The following is a 24,869-nucleotide window of genomic DNA, read 5'->3' on the forward strand; positions in this document are numbered from 1 at the left end:
TGTTAATGTAAAAGGGAATTTATTTTCCTAACAGTTTTTCATGGAAACATTACTGTTTTGTTCAATTCAAACAAACAACTATCACTGAATTTACCAAATATTAAGTGAATACCTGAGCAGTAAACCTAGTTCAGATTAGCATCCATCAGTAACTGTGATGCCCTTTGTCCCATTGCAATGTTTTCTTGCAAATACAGTATAAAAAGAAAGCATTAGCATTTACTGGCTCTGTTTGAAGAGCAGATGTTTTTCAAAGTCATGCTGGGCAGTTATCAGTGATTAGACATACAGGATAAATTAAGTGGAAGAAAGTTAAGGATATTACTGTTCCCTTAAGTCAGACAGTTTTGAACACAATGAGGAATTCTAATCACCCTAAATTATTAAGAACTTCAGATCTGTGCTCAATTCAAAACTTACTGAAAAGATGAATGGATGTACCGCTTTAACAAAGGACTTCTACTTAAGAGTTTATACTATTACTCAATACACAATTTAGCATGTCCTGATGTTACAGACTAATTAAAATGTTACTGTTTAAATTATACTATCATTATGAGAGCTGCCTGCAACTATTCAACATAAACTATAGAATGTCCTACCAGGACCATCCCCAAGAGTCATACCACGTGCCTGAGAATTTCTTGAACTCTTGTCAGGCTTGGTGCTGTGACCACCTCCCAGAGGAGATGTTTCAGATGAACCTTCAGATGAACCCAAACCAAACTACCCCTGACACAACTTCAGGCCATTCCCTGAGTCCTGTCACGGTCATGTCACCACAGAGAAGAGTGGTATCTGAACAGAAGTATCTGCCCCTCCCCTTCCCCTCACAAGGCAGTTGTAACTGCAGTGGGGTCTCTCCTTGTTCTCCTCTTCTCCAGGCTGAACAGACCAAGTGCTCTCAGCCACTCCTCACACAGCTTCCCCTCAAGGTCCTTCACCACTTTTGCTGCCCTCCTTTGAACACTCTCTTGTAGCTTTTCTATCCTGCACTGGAGGTGAGGCCGCCCCAGCCCGAGCAGAGCGGGACAATCCCCTCCCTTGCCGGGCTGGCCGTGCTGGGCCTGCTGCCCCCAGGACAGGGATGTCCCTCCCAACTGCCAGGGCACTGCTGGCTCAGCTTCCACTTTCCACTGGCCAGGAGCCCCAGGTCCCTTTCCCTGGCACTGCCCTCCAGCCCCTCATTCCCCAGTCTGTCCCTACACCCAGGGCTGCTCCATCCCAGGTGCAGAATCCAGCACTTGCCCCTGTTGAACTTCACATGGTTGGTGAATGTCAGAATCTCCCTGCAGGGCCTCTCTGCCTCTGAGGGAGTCAGCAGCTCCTCCAATTTCGGTGTCTTCAGCAAAACAACTCCATGTAGCTTCGTGTAGCTTCGAGTCCTGTGTCCAAGTCATTGATGAAGCTGTTGAAGAGAACAGGCCCTGAAATGGAGCCTCACTACTGATCTGTCACTAGCTTACAGAAAAGTAACAGAAGGTTTCTGACGTAGAACTTTTGTGTGTGTGTGATCAGGTTTTAGACTTAGAATTCTGATTATTCATCCAAATGTTCTCATTAAAATAGAACAGAAGTATGTTACATACAAAAGTGTTGGTTTTATTTTCCTTATGACAAGTTGTGGACTTTCCCAATATACATGTTAATTTTTTCAAACTGATCCAATGATGTTTTCTCCTCAAAGGGAACACATCCAAAAAATGCAATTAAAATCATGGCTGAAAAGCCATGATTGAGGTGCTTTATATGGCAGTAAGTTTCCTGCTGTAGATAGTCCAAATTAATTCTTCCATTTATTCCTTTTCATTGCTTTCCATTCACCTTCCTGTGTAGCAAGGCTACCAAGAAGCTCTTTCACTTTTCTTTTTCTGGCTGCATCTCTGTAAAAAAAAACAATCAACATATAAAATATTTCAGAAAGATTATATTAGAAAAAATAAGTACACTTAGAGAATAATTATTAATTCATAAAAAGCCCCACAATTCTTAAATTTCACCAACACACCTTTTAAATAAAAACATTTTGCATCCTCTTAAACTAGAGAAATGAAACCACAAAGCTGACTTTAAATGATCTCTATTGAAAATGTTTGCTTTTCCTCAAATTGCCCCATTTTATCTAAATTTAGTATGGTTGATCATTTATGTCAGTCTTGGCACACAGTGAAGAAATGAACACAGAGCAGAATAACCCCAACAGCTAAAACAAAGGCTACGTTACCTCTCCATGATTTCTGACAGCTGCATTCTAGCCAGGTATTGGTTATCTTTCCTAATCTCACGAATGGCTCCTTTAAGTTCCCGTTTATGTCTCTGGATCAACTGCTTCCTTTCTTGCTCCTTCTTGCTGCCTGCCTGCTTTCTTCCAAACTCCAAGCTGAAATAGGAATGAATGTGTGAGCACAGAACACCTTATACCCACAACTTTTTCATATTTATAAGAAGAGGTTTTGTATGAAAACTAACTCAGAATTTTAATTCCTGCATATTATATAAGTTGCAAAATAAGAAGCTGCCCAATGAACATACTGGAAAAACACTCACCAGACCTTCTAACTGCACTTCATCATCATTCCAGTGACCACACTTCAATTCCCCATATGCAGCTTGCATTTTGAACAGACTAAAAAAATCTAGACTAGAAGAATGGAAGACATCTGGAGAAAGATGGAACCTCCCCATACATCTTAAGTTTTTTCAGACCTTCTCAGCAGATGCATTTTACAGAAGTTGTCTGATCAATTACTTGGGGATAAGTGTGTATGGCAGAGCAAAGCTGTCCTCTTCAATTATTAGAATAAATAAAAGTAGACACTTTGTGTCCCTGTAGATAACCAATATGGGTAAATAAATCAGCAGCCAATATAAAGCAGATTTCCTGAATCAGAACACTGTTCTATTATGTACAAAAGTAGATTAGTATTTTTCACCATCCATCTTTTACCATTATATACTTCATATACATATGAACTATTCACTCTTGTTCTTCTGACTTGAGTACTTGACAGAGCATTCAGTAAAGCACCTGACCAGATAATAAGAATCTAATGATCTTGAAATTTGTTAATTCACAATTCATTATATGGGCAAGAGCTGACTTTCAGAGCTATTTTTCCTACAAGATATTTGCTCTTAAAATTCCTTTCCTTTTTTTTCCCCCTCCCTACCACACAAGTAGATGGCCCCTTGTGAATTATACACAAAATCTAGCAGAAAAACAATTCTGCTTTGTGCTCTGCTTTCCAAATCCATTCTAGCTTGCAAAAAATCTTAAGGTTTAAATGCACCTTTCCTTTGCATCCAGTGTTCTTTACTTACACTTTCACAATTTTAGGAGTATACTGTTTCAATGGCACTGGCTTCTTTTTCTCACATATCAGTGGGGTATAATGTTTTACTTTGTTCTCCAGCTCTTTCAGAGCACTGTGATACCATTCCTGAAAACGCAGAACAAATTACAATTGTAAAAGCCTATCAAAGCCACTATAAATCAACAGCTATTGGAAACAGTAATGTTCTCCCCATGTATTTTTTTCCTCGGTTAAGTCACAGCTACTCATTAGGACACTGCTAACACTGACACGCTGTAATCCAAGTTGGATAATTCTTAAAAGCTTTTGGAAGTCTATTAAAATGTTATCATGAACAATAAGAAAGATCTGCCTGCTGGTAGTTTCATCTAACAGAAGAAGAAGCAAGACTAAAGGCAGTTGAACTCAGACTCTTCCTTTCATGGTAATTTGAAGAATGACTTGAGGCTTTTTATTTTGATGGCACAAACATAGGCCATTTGGCTTCATCTAAGTAATAAAACTTTGTTCTCTAAGGATGTTTTATGATGCTTCTTTGAGGAGAAGATGATTTTGCTACATTCAGAAGAGACAGATTAAAAATCTGAATCTCATTTCTAGAAAATAAGGAACTGTCCTAAGGAAGGTACTGACCAGGCACACTTATGTTCATTTTACCTATACAGTTATAAGTTTTACCTCCCCAGTTTAGTACACATATTTATTTTACCAAGGTCTTATAGATTCACTACAAAAGTACGAGAGCAACCAGATGTCCATATTACTGCTATAAATTATGTCACTCATGGAATGCCACATTATTACAAGCCAAGTGCTGTTCTCTTCATTTAGATAGGCAAGACAGCATATACAATGGAAAAATACCTTTTCTAAATATTCTCTGTTCTTTTGTTTTTTTCCCACAGGAATATCAAAATGCCTGAACATTGAAAAAATTAATGCTTGTACATTTTTTTTGCACACAGATGAAGATCACAGAATTTATTAATAAAACAAACATATTTATTATTTAAATCCTGAGAAATACATACCTGCATTTTTTCAGGATATTCATTTACTGGCATATGTTGTGTAAGGAGTATTCTGACAGGATGCATTATTTCATGGAAGGATGGTAAAGATTCATAAAGAGCTGCACATTTTTTAATAAGGTCAAAACACATGGCTAGACATGATAACCTGTTAATACACAAAAAATTAACAATTTCACATGCAAAAACTACAGTGGATTTTCAAATAAAATCAACTTAATTAAATTTGGACTGTTAGCAGAATCCATTAAGATTGTTTGGCAGAACCAGTTACAACTAGAAATAGTTGTTAATTCAGACTAAAAATTTGTCTCCTAAGCAAATACCAAAAGAATTCCATCAGCAACAAATCTTTATGTCAGTGCACTGAACACAACAGAACTATCTTCTACTCTTGTTTTTACTTCTAAAGAGCACCGTCACTGACATGACACAACAGATGATCTGGTATTTTTTCTGTTCTACACTTCTTACATACCTGGTATGATTTATCTCTGTTCTGCTGCTTTCCTTTAATCTAGTCACCATACTCAACGGCACATTTTGCTTCTCCCAACTTTTCAGATCCTCCTTATCACACACCAATAGCAATTCTAGATTTTTCCCCACTGGTGTAAAGGGATGCACTACAGTATAGCCTAAAAAACCAAGAACAACAGTCATTAAACAAGATCACTTCTATGCATTCTTTTCTGAAGAAAACCAGACAACTCATTTTACAGTTTTAATTGTACTATCTTTAAAAATACTTCTATCTATATTAAATTTTTCTAAAACAATGGAAAACACTGGAGCATGGGGACATAGGTCAGTGCTCTAGTCACACTGCCCAAGTCACGGAAACCAAAGGCAGAACTTGGATTCTTGGGAGAACCAAGTACTGTCCACTGTAGGTTAGGCTTGAGACTAAGGAACCTGAATGTGCTCAGGTCCCTGGGACCTTAGGCATCTGAGAGTCCTGAGGGAACTAGCAAGATAGAGCTCCTAAACCACTTTCATATTTGAAAAGTTGTAGTTCCCAGTAACTGGAAAAAGGGAAAAACAATCCTCATTGTTAAAAATGGAAAGAGAAGACATTCAGGAAGCCACAAGTTGATCAGCCTCACCTCCATGCCTAGCAAGATTGTGGAGCAGTTCCTCCTGGACAACAAAACACATGCAAAACACAGATGTGCTCAGTGACAGGCAACGTGGCTTCATTAAGGACAAATTGTGTGACAGGCTTGGTGGCCTTCTATGACAGGATTATAACATTGATGAGTAAGGAAAGAGCAATATATCATATTTGAGACATCATATACCTGGATTTGTACAAAGCATCTGAGACTGTCCTAAACAACTTCCTGGTCTCTAAACTGGAGAGGCATGGATTTGACAGGTGTATGACTCAGTAGAGAAGCAATTACCTGGATGGTCACAGCCACAGTTGTGGCCAATGGCTCCATGTCCAGATGGAGATCAGGTATGAGTAGGGTCTGTCAGGGGGTCTGTCCTAGGTCCATTGTTCCTGAACATCTTGGCTGGGGACACAGACAGTGGGATTGAGTGCACCCTCAGCCAGCCTGCAGGTGACCCTAGGGTGAGTGGTGTGCTTGATGCTCTACAGTAAAGGGATGCCATCCAGAGGGACTCTGACAGGCTTCAGAGGTGGAATCACGTGAACCTCATGAGGTTCAATGGGGCAATCCTACACATGGATACAGACTGGGCAATATGAGTGGATTAAGAGCAGCGTTGCAGAGAACTCAGGGTATTGGTGGGTGAAAACCCGAATTCTGAACTGACAATGTGCCCCTGCAGCCCAAAAAGCCAATGCATCCTGGGCTGCAACAAAAGCTCAGCAAGTTGAGGGAGGGGTTTCTTCCCTACTTCACTGTCATGAGATCCCACTTGAAGGAATGTGTTCAGCTCTGAGGTCCCCAGAGAAGGACACTGGCTCAAGAGCATCCACAGGAGAGTCATGAAGATGACCAGGGCACTTCCCATTTGAGGGAGTTGGGGTTGATCAACCTAGAGAAGATAAGGCCCTGAGGAGAACTTACAGCAACCTTCCAGTATTTAAATAAGGCCTACAGGAAAGATGGAGAGGAACTCTTTATCAGGAAGAGTAATGATAAGATGAGGGGTAACAGTTTTAAAACTGACAGAGGGTAGATTTACACTAGATAAAAAGAAGAAACTCTACACTGTGAGAGTGGTGAGACACTGGACTACAGGCTACCCAGAGAAATTGTGGGTGCCCCAGCTCTGGAAGTGTTCAAGACCAGGCTGGCTTTGAGCAACCTGATCTAATGAAGGGATCCCAGCACATGGCAGGGAGGGTTAGAATTAGATGCTCGAGATCCCTTTAAACTCAAACCATTCAGCAATTTTTTGATGCATTCTGTGGATGGGCAAAGTTAAGACATGTATGTACAAGTTTGCCCTGTGGAAAACAGGATGCACAGTTAAACTGCAGGTTTGGTCCAGGATGGAGCACTGGATATGCTTAAGAGGATAAGGCAGGTGCAGGACTTTCCCATGGGGTCACAAGCAGAAGGCTTTGGCCAGCAGGTGGTCATGAGGCACAGTGAGCTGGAGCAGGGAGAGCCCACAGCTGCAGCCACTGAGCCTCTCCTGTGAGCCCACAGCAGAGGCCCCAGACACACTGCAAAGCCCTCTCCTACTCCAGCTGAGGGGTTTTAAAACAGGAGAAGCGTGGAACACACAATATATACTGAAGTAGGGCATATGGAAAACACTAAAGAATCCCTATGCACAGATCACAAGCTGATCTGTGAAAATACTTATACAGCAACATGAAAGAAGCATCTGAGGAATTTCTTGGCTAAGGAACAAAATTTGCATTCTCTGTGCTGGACCTTGAGGATCCTTACCCCCTCTTTGTTTTCCTTATGTCCTGCAAGCTTGCAGTGGAATTGACTTCAAAACTTTTTCAAACTTCAAGTTCAGATTATTTACATGCACTACAACCTGTAAGTGGCTCTTCACAGACAGGCCAGAAGACAGTATATTTAAATAAAGGTTTTTAAGATTTGAAGCCCAAAGTTGTAAGAGATCATGACACACACAGACTTTATGCAAGATCAGGAACTAAGATATTTTATTATCTGCTTTACTTGTGAGAGGATAGCAGATCTCATTAACAATTCAATTAGCTAAAGCTATCAACCATGACAATGCCCTCCCACTCCCTCCACCTACAGCTTTTCTTTTTTAAGGTAATAGTTTTTACTGTAAATCAGACTGTATTTCAGTCTCTTATGAAGCTGCATTCCATATATCTTTCTCATGTGAGAAATTTATGGATCAAGATAATAAAATTAAAACATTAAGAGTTTATTTGCTGACTCTACATAATGTTAAAATTGAGCCCTTAGAATTTTTTTTGGTGTGATGGTGCATGAACATTCCAGAGCAATGCATCTCTGCTTATTTTAAAGTATTCTCTGTTGATAGCTTAACCATCACAACTACCAGAAAAACTTCCACCATGAATATTTAAAAACACAACTGGATACCTTGGGAACTTCAAAACATCAACACTGACTGGAAAGTTCTCAAAGAGAACACTCAGCCTCTTAAGTATCTTTTACTGAGCTTTTCCTCACTGCTAACAGAAACCAACACCATGCAAATTTAACTAGTGCAAAATCATTAACAGAAACACAAAGAACTATTTTAAATAAAATAACAACTGATCAGTGATTGCCACTAAAAATTTTTCAAGTTTCTTATCTAATTTTGCAGAATCCTGTATTTTGGCTTTATCAAAACCCTCTGTAGATCAAATATTCTTAATATATACAAGGGAGAGAATACTTTTTGTACTACATAACCCACCCACTCCATAACCTCTTCCCACCTCCTTCTAAGGGTTCAGCTGTTGGTGTTCTGAGAATCCAGGGCTTAGCTTTGATGCAGCCCAGCTGTGTAACCTTGGCTCACACTTCAGAGGAAACTGCTAAGCTGTGAAAAGCAGCTGGGGAATGGTCTCTAGAGTACAGCCATGCCAGATAATAAAGGTGAAACTGCAGTGACAGGTTTGTTGAGAAAAGGGATCAGTAGTAGCTCAAAAAATTCAAAATCTTAAAAAAAAAAAAAAAAAGGCAGCATGAAAAGGCAAAAAAGTCCTGAAGGGAAAGCAAGGGAGCTGCCTACTGAAGTACTGGAATACTGACAGAAGCTAAACCTCCCTCACCTGATGACTATCACCTCAGACTGATGACTATTTAGAGAACAGACTCTTAAGGATCTAATCAAGAGTGACAAACATACTAATACACAGTGTGTAGTTCATTAAATCCCAGATATCTTGTGAGTTTATCAAATAATTCAAATTTTCACTTGAAAATTTTCACTCCTGCATGCTGTGCCCAGACAGAGATATTAACACATAAATTAGTTACTATGTTCTGACAAAACTCCTCAAAAGTAAATTATTGTCACTGAATTGGTCAACAAAAAGAGCCCCAGAACCAGAACAACTTTAAAGACCAAGACTAATAAAAGAGAAAAAACTAAAGAGAGATTGGCAAAATAAAAAGAATTGCTACCACAGGGATCACACTGTTGTCTGTGCAAATTGTTAAATTTACACACTTAATGTTACTAATCCTGCTTGTGGGGATAGCTGCTTTCTATTACACTACTACAAATCCATGTCAAATAAAAGAAGCTTATTTGATATATGCTTTGTGACACAGGTCTCTTGTTTAGCTTTCATTTAGCTGATATGGCTATTAGCTGAAGATTAAGGGCATCTGCAGCATGAGCTGCTCCTCGCTGTGAGCTTGCAGGGTACTCATCAGGAATCCATTAGCAACTCTGAGTTTCAGAACAGTCCAATCACACAGTCTGTTTAGAACAACAACACTGCAAAAATACTGCACTGTGGCCAAAATGAGTTCATTTCCTTTAATAACTTCAGTCCTTTCCTTCCTGCCAACACCACGAGAAGATCTAGTTCATAACAAGGTGCCCAAGAATCAAGGTTGTGTTTGGCTGAACTTGCTGATGATTTTGGCCTTTTGTTAAAAAACAGTGAAATCAGTGTGAAATATTTGTATTTAAAAATTTAAAAAGATGAACCCCAATACTAAAATGGACTCTAAACAAAATACTCATTTACTCTAAACAAACTCACCCTGGGCCTGGTTTTTGGGTAGAGAGATGTGAAGCACTCCAAGAAGGAAATTGATGAGTTCTGGTACAAATCTTCTGGAGAGAGATACATATTCCAGGAACAAACAGCATATAAATAACCCTTTAATAACATCTTGCAATGTTGCAATGCGACACTAAAAGAAATAAAAAAAAAAAAAAAATTCCTAATTAAAAGTCGATACATCACAAATACAGAATCTCCCAAAAGATGAATTAACTACACTGTAAGCATTTGAAGTCTAAAATTACAGCCTTTGATCTTTGATGAGAACCACACTGGCTTTCCCTGGTCCTCAACTGCAGAGTATCTGCAGAACCAAGTAACAGATTTATCAGAACTCATTTAGCCACTAGAAGGTGCTAAACCACAAACTATAAACCCTTCAGAATTGAATTAGTGAAATAGAAGGCTCTGAGCAACTCGGCAGCAATTGAGCAATTAGCTCAAGACTTTTGAAACATATAAACAGGATATTAGGATAGAAAAATAAGGATATATTTTAACTCAATGCACTGCATTAGGAACATTTTCAAGGAAATCAAATACTGCCAATTTTTAAGTAAATAACCTCTCTTGAGTATGAAGAAATGCAATATATGGAAAAGAAACCACTAATGAATAACTTTAGCTTGTATTCAGTCTGTTCCATTAGTCCCATGTAATTTACCACAGAAGGAATTATTTTGTGACAGCTTGAAAAATTGAAGAGATATAGCTTTGTGAGTGGGACTATAGCCTGCAAGGGTGTTTTCCTCTTCACCCTTTCTTCCAGTTACTATCTGTGGCTATACCAAACACAAAGCTGCCTTTGCAAGTACATTTCCCCTACATATATTAATGCTAACATCCATATTTGGAGTCTGAAGAAGAAATAATATTTGTGAAGATATATTCTGAGGTACAACATCACAGACATACCTTAGTAAGTAGCTGACTCATGTACATAAAAGCAGGTGTTACAACTGGGTGCCAGAAATCAGAAGTTGGAAACAGTAGAGATACAATTTTCAAATAAATAAGCTGATTGCACAAAAAACAGAATAAGGCAAAATATAGTTAAGACATTATTCCCAGGATCTTTACTTTATACATACGTAACTTTTGAATGAATAACTGCCACATAGTAAAAAATACTACAATATACATATTTTTGCAAAATCCGGTATGATACACGACCTATTTATTAAGACAACTGTTGAAGTGAGATGAGAAAAAGGAATATCTATTATGAGATATCCATTATAGGTCTAATATTGGATTGAGGTAGTCGAAAGAAAACTAACAAGGAACTCTGCCTCCCAATCCCATTTACTCCATGAGAACCTCTGATCCCCTTCAGCTCACCACGGCCACATACCCTCACACCACAAACACAGGAGCACGTGGCCACACAGGACCTGTGACACCTTTCAGCCAGTCCTCAACACAGACCATGAAGTGACCAGACTCCTCAGGCACTGGCACACCAACAAACTGTTGCAGCCAAAAGAACTAAGCAGTGATTAGGTAACCTTTTATTGAAGGGGACTTGAGTGACCTGTCAAGATCATATGGAAATTAAACATCAGATGCAATGTAATTATGAAAATTATTAAAGTGGATATTTGCACAGTAAAGCAGATGGAAGTAAAGTTTAATTGCTTCCTCTCTGTTCCTCCTTGATTGTGAACAAATACTCTCCGTAAGTGTTTTGGTTACTAAATATTCTGAACTGGAGGCTAAGATAACAGTAGGCATATGAAAAGCCTACTAAGACAGCTGATCTATGGAATATTCATTCAAACAAGTGCTTTGAGAATACAAAGTAATATAATGCCACCTTAAAAGATAATGATGGCCTGCAACCTGGCAAAGTCCAGTGAAGGGACTGAAGGCCAGAAGTGTGACTGACGCTATAAGGGTGACAGTGACAAATTAAAAATAAAGTTAAAAGCTCTCGACAATACATTTCCTGCAAAATCCAAATATCCTGAATATAGACTTTTCAAAACAACTCAATATATCTTCCAAGCTGTAAGAACTTCAGTCTATTTTCCTTCAATAGTGTAATTATTCCATTAGGCAGCAGCAATTCATCAAGCTGACAGAAAACAAGTAGCTCCTTCTGAATTAGCTTTATGTTTTGTCTTTGAAACTTCACTACAATTTTAAAAATACTCATTTTCCGTAAGCTCCTTTCTTGAATTCTCCAACAGCCATTTGCTTAGACACTGTAAAAAGAACCTGTTCACATTTAGCATGGCAAGTGAAAATACGATATTACCAATACAACAAGGAAACGAATTCTTTCCAAGTCACTGATTTGGCCATTATCATATATAAAGTACTAAGAAATGTTGTATTTTTATATCCATAACAATATTTTCTTAGTTTTGTTATGATTGGGTGTTTGTTGTTTTTTTTTAACCCAAGAGATATTGAACTACTGTGGAGTACATTTTCTAAACATTTGTACTTAACACAATTAAAGAAGTCCCAATGTAACCGATAACATAACTTATTCCTAAAACTACCAATTTAAGTTTCATTAGGAAAACAATGTTTCGCTATGAAGACTGAAGAGATAATTTTAAGATCTTTTTCCCCTATTAATTCCACAGTCACACTTCTATTCTGAAGAGTGTGTGTGTATTGTTTGTTTCTTAGGGGTGGGGTTTTTTTTTGTTGTTGTGGGAGTTTTTGTTACAACTTATCTCCAGAAAGGCAATAAAAATATTGAAAAGCCTAGAAAGTCATAGATGCTAATAATTCACTACATAATGTCATTTGTACTTATTACCACTCTGTGCTAATGCAAAGAGATTATCCCAGCAATATGGATTTGTTACCGTGTCTAAACCTGGAAATGTTGCACGGCCTTTGACTTCAATTACTTCTTCCAGATCATGTGCGGCGTCTCGAAGGATGAACTTGATACTGTCACTGGCTGCCTCAGGAAACATCTGGCAAAGATTGTACAATGGCCTATTAACAAGAAACTTAAGTCATAATCAAGTTACACCACCGATGTTAATAAAAAATTGATTTTTAAGCACCCATAGGAAGATTTCTTGTATTCCATCTATATTGTAACAATAACAAATTGCCTGAAACAAATGTTTCTTTTTAAGAATATAAATTATTACTGTAATACTTTAGTTTACAGAGACATGCATTTTTCATTCGGCTTTGTGAGAACCCCTTTGTATTTTTCATTCAACCCTTGTGAGTTGTAGGTTTCTAAATCTTAGATGAAAAAAAATTTTAAACTTTAAAATACACTCCTAAATAATTTGCTATGGTTATGACGTATCCTTCTGAATCTCTTAACTGTAGATATTACTTCAGTAAAGTATGCTGGCTTACACTAGATAGCTCACTATTCTAAACACTCTTAAGCAATATTAAACAACATGTACGGCAGCAATGTGGTTAGCAAAATTATTACTGCAAACAAGGGAAAAAAAAAAAACCAAAGTTAGATCAGCTCCTGGCCTGTGCTTAGTGCCTACAGGCATATGCAGTCTGGAGCCTGAATCTGTTTGGTCTTCCAGCATTTTCAGTGAAACTTGTCTGCAGAGATATTAATATATCCCAGTTCTAAAAGACAATCAAAACATATTTCCCTTTGGTACAAACCATGTATGACAGTATCAATGGGTCAGAGCTCTTCCTGATGAATGCAACAGAGCAACGAATGCTATCACTGCACAGAACAGATTTCTTAAAACTTACTGACTTTAGCATGGAATAAAAAACATATGCTGAAAACTACACAAAAATAACTTATTGAAAGAAACCAGCCTATCCTGGAAAATTAAGATAGGAAGACCAATTTTGTTTGGAAGGGACCTTTGAAGATGATCTGATGCAGACCCCTGGTCAAAGCATGGCTAACTTCAAAGCTGGATGAGGTTGCTCATAGCTTTGTTAAGTTTTCTCCATCTTCACAGCTTCTCTGGGAAACTAATTTTAATGTTCAGTACTTTTTCTGATAAACTTTCTTCTTTAAATCTAATTGCAATTTGCCTTGTTGCAGCCCTTGCCCACTGACTCTTGTCCTTTGCTGTATACTCTGAGACAAACTTGACTCTCTCCTCACAGCCTAACTGCATGTCAGGTATTTGAAGACAATGCCAAACTGACAACTTCCTGGAAAGTGTTTAGGTGGAACTTCCATGTGAGCTTACTGTAACACGTTAATTCCATTTTCATCTAGCTCCCTGAGTGAATTCACAGAACTAAAGCTCATAGAAAAACAGAGATTGCAACAGAAACTGCACAGTCGGTGCAAAGCTGTCTAACTTCCTAGACAGGAGTTTCATGCATATATGGTATTACTTATCCACTACCCACAAAAAGCATCCTGCAGATTAAAAAACACATTCTGAGGTCTTGAAAATCTCTTGGTACAATTAACACATCAATTAACACATGAAACAAAGTTAAAACACATCGGCTGAGAGTTGCTAGTTGCCAACAAGTTCAACAGGATATCTGAAACAAGCAACAAGCTAAATGCTTTACTCTAGGCATTTTTTCTCTTTAAATGCTGAATGAGCAAAAGTCCATAGGATTTAATACTTACAGGACCAGTTTGTCAATTGTTCTGAGCTCTGGTAAATCCATAGTTGCTAACTCTCCAATATATTCCAAAAGGAAGCCAAACAATTTCTGTAAGAAATATGTTAAAATTATTAACTTTTTCTTCATTGTACGTATTCTTAAGCAGTGATACAGACTTAGAAAATGAAGATTATCATGTTAATTCTACTGTTACTCACAACACAGAAGCATGTATATTTTATATTGCTCCCTAAATGCTTACTAAAACTTACTCTGGAATTAAAAGTTATTTTAAACATAAACCAAAACATACTTCTAACTTTGCTTTGTTTCCCACTGCAAGGCTTGGATGATTGCATTTCTGAATCCTCTCCAGTATAATAAGCTGTTGTTCTATTGTTCTTCCAGTCAATAAAGACTTAAATGTCTCGTAGGACTCAGGAACTAGAGAAAATAAAAACAAAAATTGACCACAAGAGTCTCAAACTTTACATCTTTAATTCAAGTGAATGTGTAACAAATTTTCATCTGAAAATGCTATTGTTCAGAAAAAAGGAAACCATAGATGTTTTAAATAATTACCTTTTAAACACTAATAATCTATTACTATATACATGTAGCATTATTTCTATGAACACAAGTCAGAAAATAACATGTTTTTCAATGCTTAAAACTCAAGTCATCCTCTATTTACCACGCATGCTGAGTAGCACAACTCTGTTACAGACACAAAGCAGAATTAAACCTAAACACACATTCAACCAAAAATTTACCATAATACAGTTACCTTTATGTTTAATTCACATCTAATTCGCTTTTGTGTGAAGAACATTAAGAAAAGGACAATACAGCTAACAAATAGGAAATTATTAAAAAAAAACCCACCAAAAACCCAACAACCCTGGCATATATTTAGTTTTTTACAGAAGTCAACACGCTAGAAGACATCCTAGCTAATTGTGTTTTTCTGAGTTATTTTAATATGTCTGCTTTCTGGTTAAAGCAAATCCTGAATGCAATTCAAAAGGCTTTGAGCAGTAAGTCATCTTCTTTGCATGGAAAAACACAAGCACTTAAGGAAGTTGTTTGAAAGGTTGTTTAAATCTTGCAACAGATACTTTGTTACAGAAATCTACACTAGGACAATAGTCAGATGAATTATGTACTTAATATGAATGAATGTTTTGTGTACTACTTGAAACATGTCTCCTCCTTCCTGCTAGGCATGGACCCAAGACCAGTCAAACTCTAAGTGTCTCTACAATAACTCAGTGTTACATCACAGGGATTAACCTTCAGAATCCTGTCTTCTCCAAGCATCTTCTGACAAAAATGTCAGTCCAAACGCCAGAGAAACGTAAGTATAGATCACAAAATACTGTTCTGGCTTCTCTTAGGCAAAACAGTAGCACTTTGAATTGGATAAGCTGGTTGCCTCAAGAAAGGAACACAGGTATTTTTATTTTACTCCCGTTTTTATCTTCCAATTCTGATGCCGCTCAGAGGCACAGAAACTGCTCTGGGATGAAACAGATCTGGTTCGTACTTCTCCAAACATGATTAGGTTTGCTCACTAAGAACAGCAGCTACTGGTTGCTCTTCAAATAGAAGACAACTATGAAGCAAAATTTAATGGATGAATGTAAGACCTACAGGGCAGGGGTTGTTACAACCCCCTGACAACAAGGGATCTCTGCATCAGGCCTTTGCTTACCAGCAAATGTATAGGGAAGCTCCGATTTGGCAGCTTCTCTCTTTGGATCTAGTTTCTCCACATTCTCTGATTCATTTTCATTTGCCTTGTGTTTCTTATCTCCTTTATTCTCTGCAGCTTCTCCTTCACTCTCAAGATCAGATTCAAGATCAGAGTGGCCATCTGCAGCATCATCCTCCTCATCTTCACTTGCAGATTCTTCCTGACTTTCTTCTTCATTCTCATTATCTTCTTCCTCTCCTTCCTCCTCTTCTTCTTCTTCCTCTTTCTCCTCCTCATTTTCAATATTTATTTTTCCATCCTGTCCATACAGAAAACAGTCTAAAACACTGATAAAGTGGCAGCACCTCAACACAATCACCATGCAAAGCCATCTTAAATATGCATCAAGAGAATTTGAGCCTTGCTACCCTGAGCAGGCAGTGAATGCCAGCAGTGCCAGCCAATAAAAGATATTAGGGATAGAACACACATATAGATATAAAAAAGTAGGGTATTTTCAAGGGGCTGTAAGAAATTGGAAGAAGATGAGGTAGAATTGGAAGAATATGAGGAATAAAAGAAACCACACAGAAGGAAAACTAGCAGATGATACAGAAAAAGACTTCAACGTTACAGGAACATTCTTTGTATAAAAATATATTCCTTCCATGTGTTAAAATAGCATATCAGATACATATTTGGTTCCATCCTGATTTTATTAATTATCAGTTTAATTTCACATTTACAACTGGTATTCTCCCCTTCAGGGAGACCTGCAGTTCCCTTGTTACTTGTGTATGAGAAGACAGAATCAGCACACACGTGCTCCATAGTCAGTGGGACTGGCAATATCAGCTTTAAGGTTATGTTGCTCTGCCACCTTAACCAAAGATATGTCAGAAATCTACTCATCTTCAGACTGAAATTCGGTGGAAGCTGTGTCAATATAGTGAATATTAAAAAACAAACAAACCAACCAGAAATGCCAAAGAACCTCCTATTCAATCCAGCAGGACAGTGCTAGAGAAGGCTACTTTAATAGCAAGAATACAGTCAGAAGACTTAACACTTGTAAGACCACACAGAACACAGCATCCACTTTTGTGCCTTCAAATACAATAAATGTATTGATAAACTGCAGCAAGTTTGGCAGAAAGCCACCAAGACTGGGGGCTGGGGTACCTGCTCTGTGAGGAGAGGCAGACCTGGGCTTCTTTAGCCTGGGTATTAAAAAAACCTCTTCACAGTAAGGGCAGTCAGTGCACATCTCTCTGAGCAGCCTCCATTCTTGGAGATTTTCCAAGAACAGACTGGATCTTAGTAAACTGGTGATTTCATAGCTGACCCTGCTCTGAGCATGTGGTTGAACTAAATGTCTCTACAGAGTTCATTTGCCAGCTGTTTCTCCTAATCTTCTTTACAGACCTCTGAAAACTCATAAATTTCAAACCTTACCTTGTAGGACAATAAACGTCTGTCATCTTTATCCAGGATAAAGCCATCAGCTAGATCATCAGCTGACATGTGGCTGGGTCTCTTTTTATTTGCCTCTTCATCTATTCCACGCATTCGACGTAATCGATCTGCCTGTGTTTCACAAGAAATACCACACATAGATGTGAGGCATCTAGATCAATAGAACTACACCAAAACTGAAGATCTCTCAAATACTACAGCTAGGGAAACACAAGGGAAAAACAGTTAATCTGGATTACTCAAATTAGTGAAAAGAAAAAGCCCAGCAATTTGAGAAATTACAGGCAAAAGCTGACATTACCTTTCTTTTTGTAGGGAGTACAGTCAGATACGAGCACAGTGAATTGGATTAGCTTATTTAAAAGGCTTTAAATAAGCTAAAATATTAGCTTATTTAAAAGGCTTTCTGGGTTAACCAGAAGCATTGTCTTATGCTATTTTACATTTTATCTCTTTTGCTTATGGGACATCATTACTAGAAAACAAAAAAACAAAAGCTTTTAAAGTGTTTCAGGGCTCTGCAGTGTTTATCTGCTTTGTGTGTGTGTAACAAGCTTGTAGTGAACACAACCACATCCTAAGATTTTTGGGATACAGACTGAGCATCAAATTCTAAGACGGTAAAAGTAGAAAAGAAAAAAAGAATCTCTCTGTTCTGCTAGATACTGAGCTGCACTGATGTAATCTGAAGGTACTGAATTCCCAGTCTTAAATATGTTCTTGGCATACTAAAACAAAAAGAAGGAAAAAAGTGAAAACAATAATAATTTACCAAGTCATTCCATCTTCCCATAAGACTCAGTGCTCCACATTAACAGAAATAGCATACAACATTTCCCAAGACATTCATATCCCTCTGCAAAGCCAAGCTATGCACATACTACCATGAAAGGCTCTTGCAACAACAAGAAAACAATACATGACTTGCCTAGTGTATTAAATCAACTGCTATGCAACGTGATACTCCACTAACTTAGAAGCACCTCTCAACTCTGAATAATTTAAAACATTTAAAGGCAAATCAAAGTAATGTTACATGTTTACTGAAGGAAGATTGACTCATTTCATAAACCTCCACAGTCACATACTAGGCCTATGGGGTTTTTTTGGGCTGTTTTAATATCAGATTACAAACACAAACAGAAGATTTCCTGAATTCACCCTCTGACGAATTGCAGTTTAGTACAGCCACTTACAATCCAAGGTCAAGAAATGAACTTAATCAGTCACTCCCAAAAGACAGGCCCCAAACAATCTCAGCCATAAATGGTATACCTCGAGCTTCTGGAGTCGGGCCTGCTCCTCTTTGGCCAATTCTTCTTCTGTCTTCAGCCTTTCTGAAGGTTTTGCTTTCATCTCAAATCCAAGTTCTCGAACAATCATATCGTATTCATCAGGCTAAAGAAATATTTATGTAATTGTTTACTATCTTAAGTTTCATTATTCTGCTTTGCAGCCATCCCTCTGCCAGACTAACAGCTAAGAAATCAGACTGATAAAAGAAAAGGTCTGCTTCCAAAGCAAGCTGCAAAAACACTCAACTCAGAATTAAGATAAGGCAGAATGGTAAGAATAGTTGAAGAGAAATTACTCTTCTGGAATTTCCCCCTTCCTTACTTAAGTTACTCAAAATTGAAAAAATTAAAAAGATAACTTAAATAATAACTGGATCGCTTATTACTTTAAAACCCCTTCAAAATATTGTTTATTAACAAAACACAGCCAGAATTAATACATTAATAAATATATAATTTATATTCCACTTTACACTGTCACATGAGATAAACCTTTGCTAGTTCCACTACACACAAATCTAGCTTAAAAAAATAAAAAGGGATGCTGATATTCAATCAGCTTCAACATGCTACAGAGCAACTTAAACCCAAAAATCAATACATCAAAAGATGAACTTTTGGTTCAGTATCTTTTCTGTTGTACTTTTGAGATCAGTTTTAACGAAAGACTGAACTAATTAACTGATGTTATAAAATCTGGATTCTACTGCAAAACAATAAATAGGAATTCACTATGTTCTGCAAAAAACCCAGAAGAAAAAAAAACCAAAACTCTATAGAATGCCTATTCTTACACTTAAAAGTTTATTTCTCTTAGTACAGAATACAAATGGTAGAAAAAGCATGAGACCATATGATAACTATTCAAAATGAAATTATTTTCATTCCCTTTTTGAAAGGGACAGAGCCCAATTTCAACAAGGAAATGTCTATTGTCAAGGACTAGTTGTTTTATCAAAGGAACACTCCAAAGGCACTCAGAATAAGCCAGCGTTCCAAACAATTTTAATTCTTCAAGAAAATTTATTTGTCCTACAAATAAGCTGTAGTCAAGAGTGTTGTTCAGTCTGCAATCTCCCTCTCACTTGATAACTAAAGAAAAGCAATAACTAATTAAAATCAGAGAAATCACACAAAACTCTATATTCCTCCAACTGATAAGACTGTTTTAGAACTGCAGCACTCCTTCAATGTGAATAGCAGCAAACATTTTGTTTTATGAAGTGGTAACTTGGCCTTATATTTCAGCCACCACAAGTCAAAACTACAAGTTACTAGAACCAAAGAAATTAGTCTAGTGAAAATCTCACCTTGGGTTTCTCTACTTCTTTGTCTTTCCTCTCTGACTTCGGGGTTTTGCGGGCAATAAGGGTTTGGATTTCCTTCCAGTCTTTGTCAAGTTTTTCTGTCAGTTCTAAGGCACTTTCTCTCCGAGTTTGCCTCTCTTGCTAGAAAAAATAAAACAAAACCAAAGTTATGTTCAGATGGACATGACATGCATTTACAACTTAAAACCAAAACTATATTTAACAAACTAATTATTTCAAATATTTAACATTTTGCAGCTGCAAACGTTCTTTGTAGAAGAAGTATAGAGATATGCTGAATGGTACAAGGGTTGCATTCAGAAAGCAGGTGTGAACACAAGGGGAGATACACAAGTTATATATAAAATGCCTACAAACTCAGACTTTATTCAAGGAGCTTGGACTCCTCTCAGACAGCTTCCTCCTTTGTTTTGCTAAGCCACTATTATACAGGAATATATTTGTAGAATAGAATAATAGTGTAGCTATTGAAAGACACCTTCTTAATCATGCTGATTTATACTTCAGGGCTAAAAACTCACCTTTTCTTGTTTAGATTTGGCTATCATCTCTTCGATCAGTTCCTTCCTAGACTTAGGTTTTTCCTCTTCTTCATCTTGCTGCTCACTTGATACTTTTTTACGAAGGAGGCCTCCACCGCCTCCAAAGTGAGCAGCAGTTAATTCAGCTAGGAAAAAAAAACAGGATGTGAATCTTTCAAATCCGCACATGACAGCAAGAGTGCTGCTGCTGGGACAGTATCTCCCTATTCTTTGAGAATGGGATCAATTTTAACTATTGAGCCAATCATACATTAATCCTATCCCTATGAGAATGGCCATAATTTACACTGACACATAATTGACACTGACACATACTTGGTATGAGGTAGGATCATGTCTTTTTCCCTGTATTTATTCAACAAGTAGGTCCAAAGATGCAAGAAAGCAACCAGAAAACTCATTTGATTCTAGTCAAAGGGCTCAAAATCCAGGTACCTGTTTATGCTGAAAAGCTCACAGAGTAAAGAAGCTTGCCAGCAGTATGTCCCACTTAACCCCTGCTAAAATCCAGAGAGCTGGTCTGTGTGTGACCAAGAAGTAATCAAATCTGGTTTAAACATTCCAGCCAAGAACATGATATCTCACTCACTGAGAGACAGTACTGAAAAATGATGCAAATTTACAGTGAAACGCCAGCTGGCACTTCTTACCTGAAAGTGTTCCTCTTTCTTCTGTGTCACTGTCACTATCAACAATATCATTTAGTTTTTCAATTTCTGCCAAGGATTGGCCATAGTGAGTCAATTCCTCGTCTTCATTAAGATTATAGATATTCTTCTTTCCATAATTTTGCTAAGAATAGTAAAACAAACTAATGAAATATTAGAAGAGCTTTAGTTCCCAGGCAACAAAATAACACAGCCTTTAGTTTCAGTGCTAATTGAGGACATTCTTATTCCAGTGTTTTGCTGGAACAAGAGCACTGTCAGACCAACATTTTAATTCAAATACATTTGAAGTGAGAGAGTGTCATGTCTCTCTTACACTAATGTACAAATGGACTAACCCTGAAAACCTAGGGAAGCTGAAGTTTTATCTATGTATCAGTAACATCAATTTTTAACTACTGCATTTCAGGACTAATGAAACAGACTTCAACCTATAAAAATGACACTACTTAATTCTGGAGACTGAGTCTGATGAGGCAGAAAGGAGAGTACTGCACATTCAATTCACAGTACAGAATGACAGCAAGTTACAGAGTTATACCCAGCTACTGAATATACTTGATGGTTACCACCTTTTCCTAATTTAACTCCTAAAACAAAGCAGTTAAAGAAAACCAATTAATCAATGAATGGCCTTATAACTAGCTTTCTTGCACATCAGTGCTCAAAGAAACCTCTGCTTCAAACAGTTGTCTGGCAAAACCAAAACGATTTAATAAAAAAATTTCTATTTCCACAAAAAAATTCCTTTATTGTAGGTTCCAAACCTATAAAATCAAAAATAAAGCATTACCCTGCAAAACCCTCTATTAAGGGTGGCGCTCCCAACCTAAAAATTCAAGTGCCTTGTGGTTTTGTGTTTGGCTTTCTTTTGTTTGTTTTTTTCTTTTTTTTTAATTGTTTACCTGTCTTTCCAGAGTGAATCGTCTGATCATCTTTTCCTCAGGACTGATTTTGGTGCTATATTCACCAAAACGTTTATCTTTAAACACATTTGTTTTTTCTCTTTCTTTATATTCTTTCAGTAATGTTTGATTGCGCTAGAAGGAAAAAAAACCAAAAGGGGATAAAATTAAAAGAACAGAGAGTAACTACTTCCAAAGCCAATGTAACAGACTCCAGAGTATCCTGTCAACATAATAATCTTTACATTGTCATCATATCATAAACAATAATTTACCAGAATGCAATGAAAGCAAAGGAAAAGTTAACATGAAGAAAAGATGGGAACCTCATACAATGCATTCAGATTAAGTTCTCTTATAAGCACCCAAGTGAAGATAAAATATTACACCACATCCCACCTTTATTTTTTCACATACAAAACCTGTGCATTTACACTGCAGAATTCTGATGCGTCTCAAGCTTAGTAAACTAAGAACAACATATTAAAGAAAGCAAAAAAAGCCAGCAAGAGTCAGCTGAACTTTTTTTGGTCATTTCATCTAAGACATAAAAGCCTTGAGTGGATCCACACATCTAGCCCTGTGCCTGTTGAGCATGGGGAAGTCAAGCATCAAGTCAGTAAACAGAAGCTTATCACACACCTGTACAAGGGACTTACTATGTGCTGTACTTTTGGGACAGGTAAGGAGAGAGTTTTACTTTCCAATGCCAGTGACCTAATTCATGACAACCATCTGATTTATCTTATTATAAAATAAAAGCCCAAATCCTAAAATGTACTGAACAACATAAATGAAGTCTTCTAAAATCTTGACTAATAGTAACAAAATCTAAAAGCTAATTTATTATTTCATGCTGAAAAAATATATATAGTTTCTAAAAAAAAAAAAAAAAAGTTGGCTGTGTCTGTTGGCTGTGATATTTCTGAAGAAATACCTATTTTTATTTAAAGCACATCAACTAATTCCTACAGAAAAATACTGTGCCATTCATATTACCAGAACCTCACAAAGTGCTGCACTAAAGGAAAAGGCTGGGTTTCCTACTATAGACCTCTGCAGCCTCACTGGGCATTCACAATTTTCATATGCTGCCATAAATGATACTAAAACTCAGGTTTCATCTAATATTGTGCCAGTTCTACCTTCTATTTACTTCTTACAGTGACCACTATACATATTTATAATGTAAAATATGTGTATATTTATGTAAAATATGAACATTATACATTAGTGTATAATGTTCATATACACTGCCTCTAGATGAGACACTGTATATGAACATTAACACCTCTTAAAATATTGGTTATCAAAAAGCATTTTTGTGCTTTTTTTTTTGGTGCTCAATTGCTTGATTACTTCTCCTACTGATAAAAAAATACTTAATGCATCACCTTTCACAATACATGTAACATGATAAAATATCTCTTTGTTTTCACTGCATTTGCCCTTCCAGTAAGTGCTTTAAATTCTGTTCAACAACAGCATGTATGTAACATGTCAGAGACTCTCAGGACTTTCAAACTACCCTTTTTTCAGCTTTAACTTAACCTACGCAGATTTAAACTTTGCTGGTTTGTGTGAAATGACAAGACCATTAAAATTCCTGTGTTTCATCCAAGAATAAGGTAGGCTGCTGGAATCCCACTATGACACACTTTCCCTTATGCATCACAGATTTGGGTCAGGTAGCTACCGATGGCAATAGAGAAGGAAAAAGAGGCATTTTGAAAATGGTACAAGGGTTGAAGATAAAAAACTTACTCTTAAATTGTATGGACAACAGCAGGTAACAGATCCTTACATCCCAACGTACTTCTACAACACTATTCAGTCTATGCACAAAAAAATCACCTCTATTCGTTCTCCAGATCGACAGTAGTTTCTTTGTAGCTAAACATTTCTCACTGTATCCCGACCTTAGCGCCCTTTCAATCGTTCACTATTATACCAATGTTACAACATTATCAAGAAGTTTTACATCCTTTAATGACCAGAACCGACCAATGTAATGAACACTGACTCTGGTCCACTACTTACTCGCCGACAACACGTGCCATGGTATTCTGGCCCGGGGTAACTTGAGAAGAGAACCATTGCCACCGGGCAGTAAGGAAGAGCTGTACTACTGAGCCCTGTGAGTTGCACTGGCCGGAGCCACTGCCCGGGCTCTGCATCCCCCCGAGCACGCAGCGGTGACCGGCCATTCCTCCTGGGCCAACAGAGCTGGTCGCTTATCCCACCTGAGAGAGCTCCAGCCTTATCATCCCCCCACACCAACACACACCTTCCTCCCTGCTTTGGATGCCCTCTTACCTTCTTGATGGCCTTGGAGCGTGAGACACCCGGCAGCCCCACATCGTTTTTGGTCTTCCTCCCCAGAATGTCAAACTTCTGCCTGTTGACTTTCACCTCAAAGGGGTTGCTCTTGACCACGGCCATCGACGACTTCACGGGGCCCTTTGCCGAGGAGGGCACTGACACCTTTTTCTTCCGCTTCGCCGCCTTCCCCATGTCTGCTCCGGCTGCCCGCGGGGCCGCGGAGCGGAGGCGGCGGCTCGGCCCTCGCTGTGCGGGGCCAAGACTGGAGGTGCAGACGGGGCAAGGCAAAATGGCGCCGAGGGGGCGCAAAACCCCCCGAATTCCCCCTTGGCCTGACCCCCACCCTCCTTCACAGCTCCGTGAGAGCCGGAGGGGCGTGGAGCGGAGCAGGAGGGAGAAAAGAGAGGAGCGAGCAGCCGGCCCCGCGCCCCTCAGCCCGCCGTACCCACCACTACCACACGCGCACCGGCAACTCGCCACCTCTCGCGAGAGCCTCACCCAGTACCGCGATATTTACCGCTCTGCTCCCCGCCCGCTTTGGGACGAGGCCGGGGAAGGTTTGGCGCACTACATATCCCAG

At 38.1% G+C, this 24,869-nt stretch overlaps 1 protein-coding gene across 1 annotated transcript; it reads right to left on the reverse strand.

Annotated features, from left to right (window-relative positions):
• Window positions 1-1,581: 1,581 nt before the first annotated feature.
• Window positions 1,582-24,799, reverse strand: NOP14 (NOP14 nucleolar protein). The gene is made up of 18 exons (XM_002195326.6): window positions 24,284-24,799; window positions 21,968-22,102; window positions 21,045-21,186; window positions 20,374-20,519; window positions 19,835-19,972; window positions 18,505-18,627; window positions 17,209-17,340; window positions 15,772-16,072; window positions 14,371-14,501; window positions 14,080-14,165; window positions 12,341-12,476; window positions 10,431-10,532; window positions 9,492-9,645; window positions 4,824-4,983; window positions 4,346-4,493; window positions 3,322-3,440; window positions 2,225-2,380; window positions 1,582-1,883 (listed from the first exon to the last, which is right to left on the reverse strand). Exons 1-18 carry the CDS (start codon window positions 24,479-24,481, stop codon window positions 1,784-1,786), a joined length of 2,607 nt encoding a protein of 868 aa, XP_002195362.6. The 5' UTR covers window positions 24,482-24,799; the 3' UTR covers window positions 1,582-1,783.
• Window positions 24,800-24,869: the final 70 nt, after the last annotated feature.

The sequence above is a fragment of the Taeniopygia guttata genome, chromosome 4 (assembly GCF_048771995.1).
Source record: "Taeniopygia guttata chromosome 4, bTaeGut7.mat, whole genome shotgun sequence".
NCBI lineage: Eukaryota > Metazoa > Chordata > Aves > Passeriformes > Estrildidae > Taeniopygia > Taeniopygia guttata.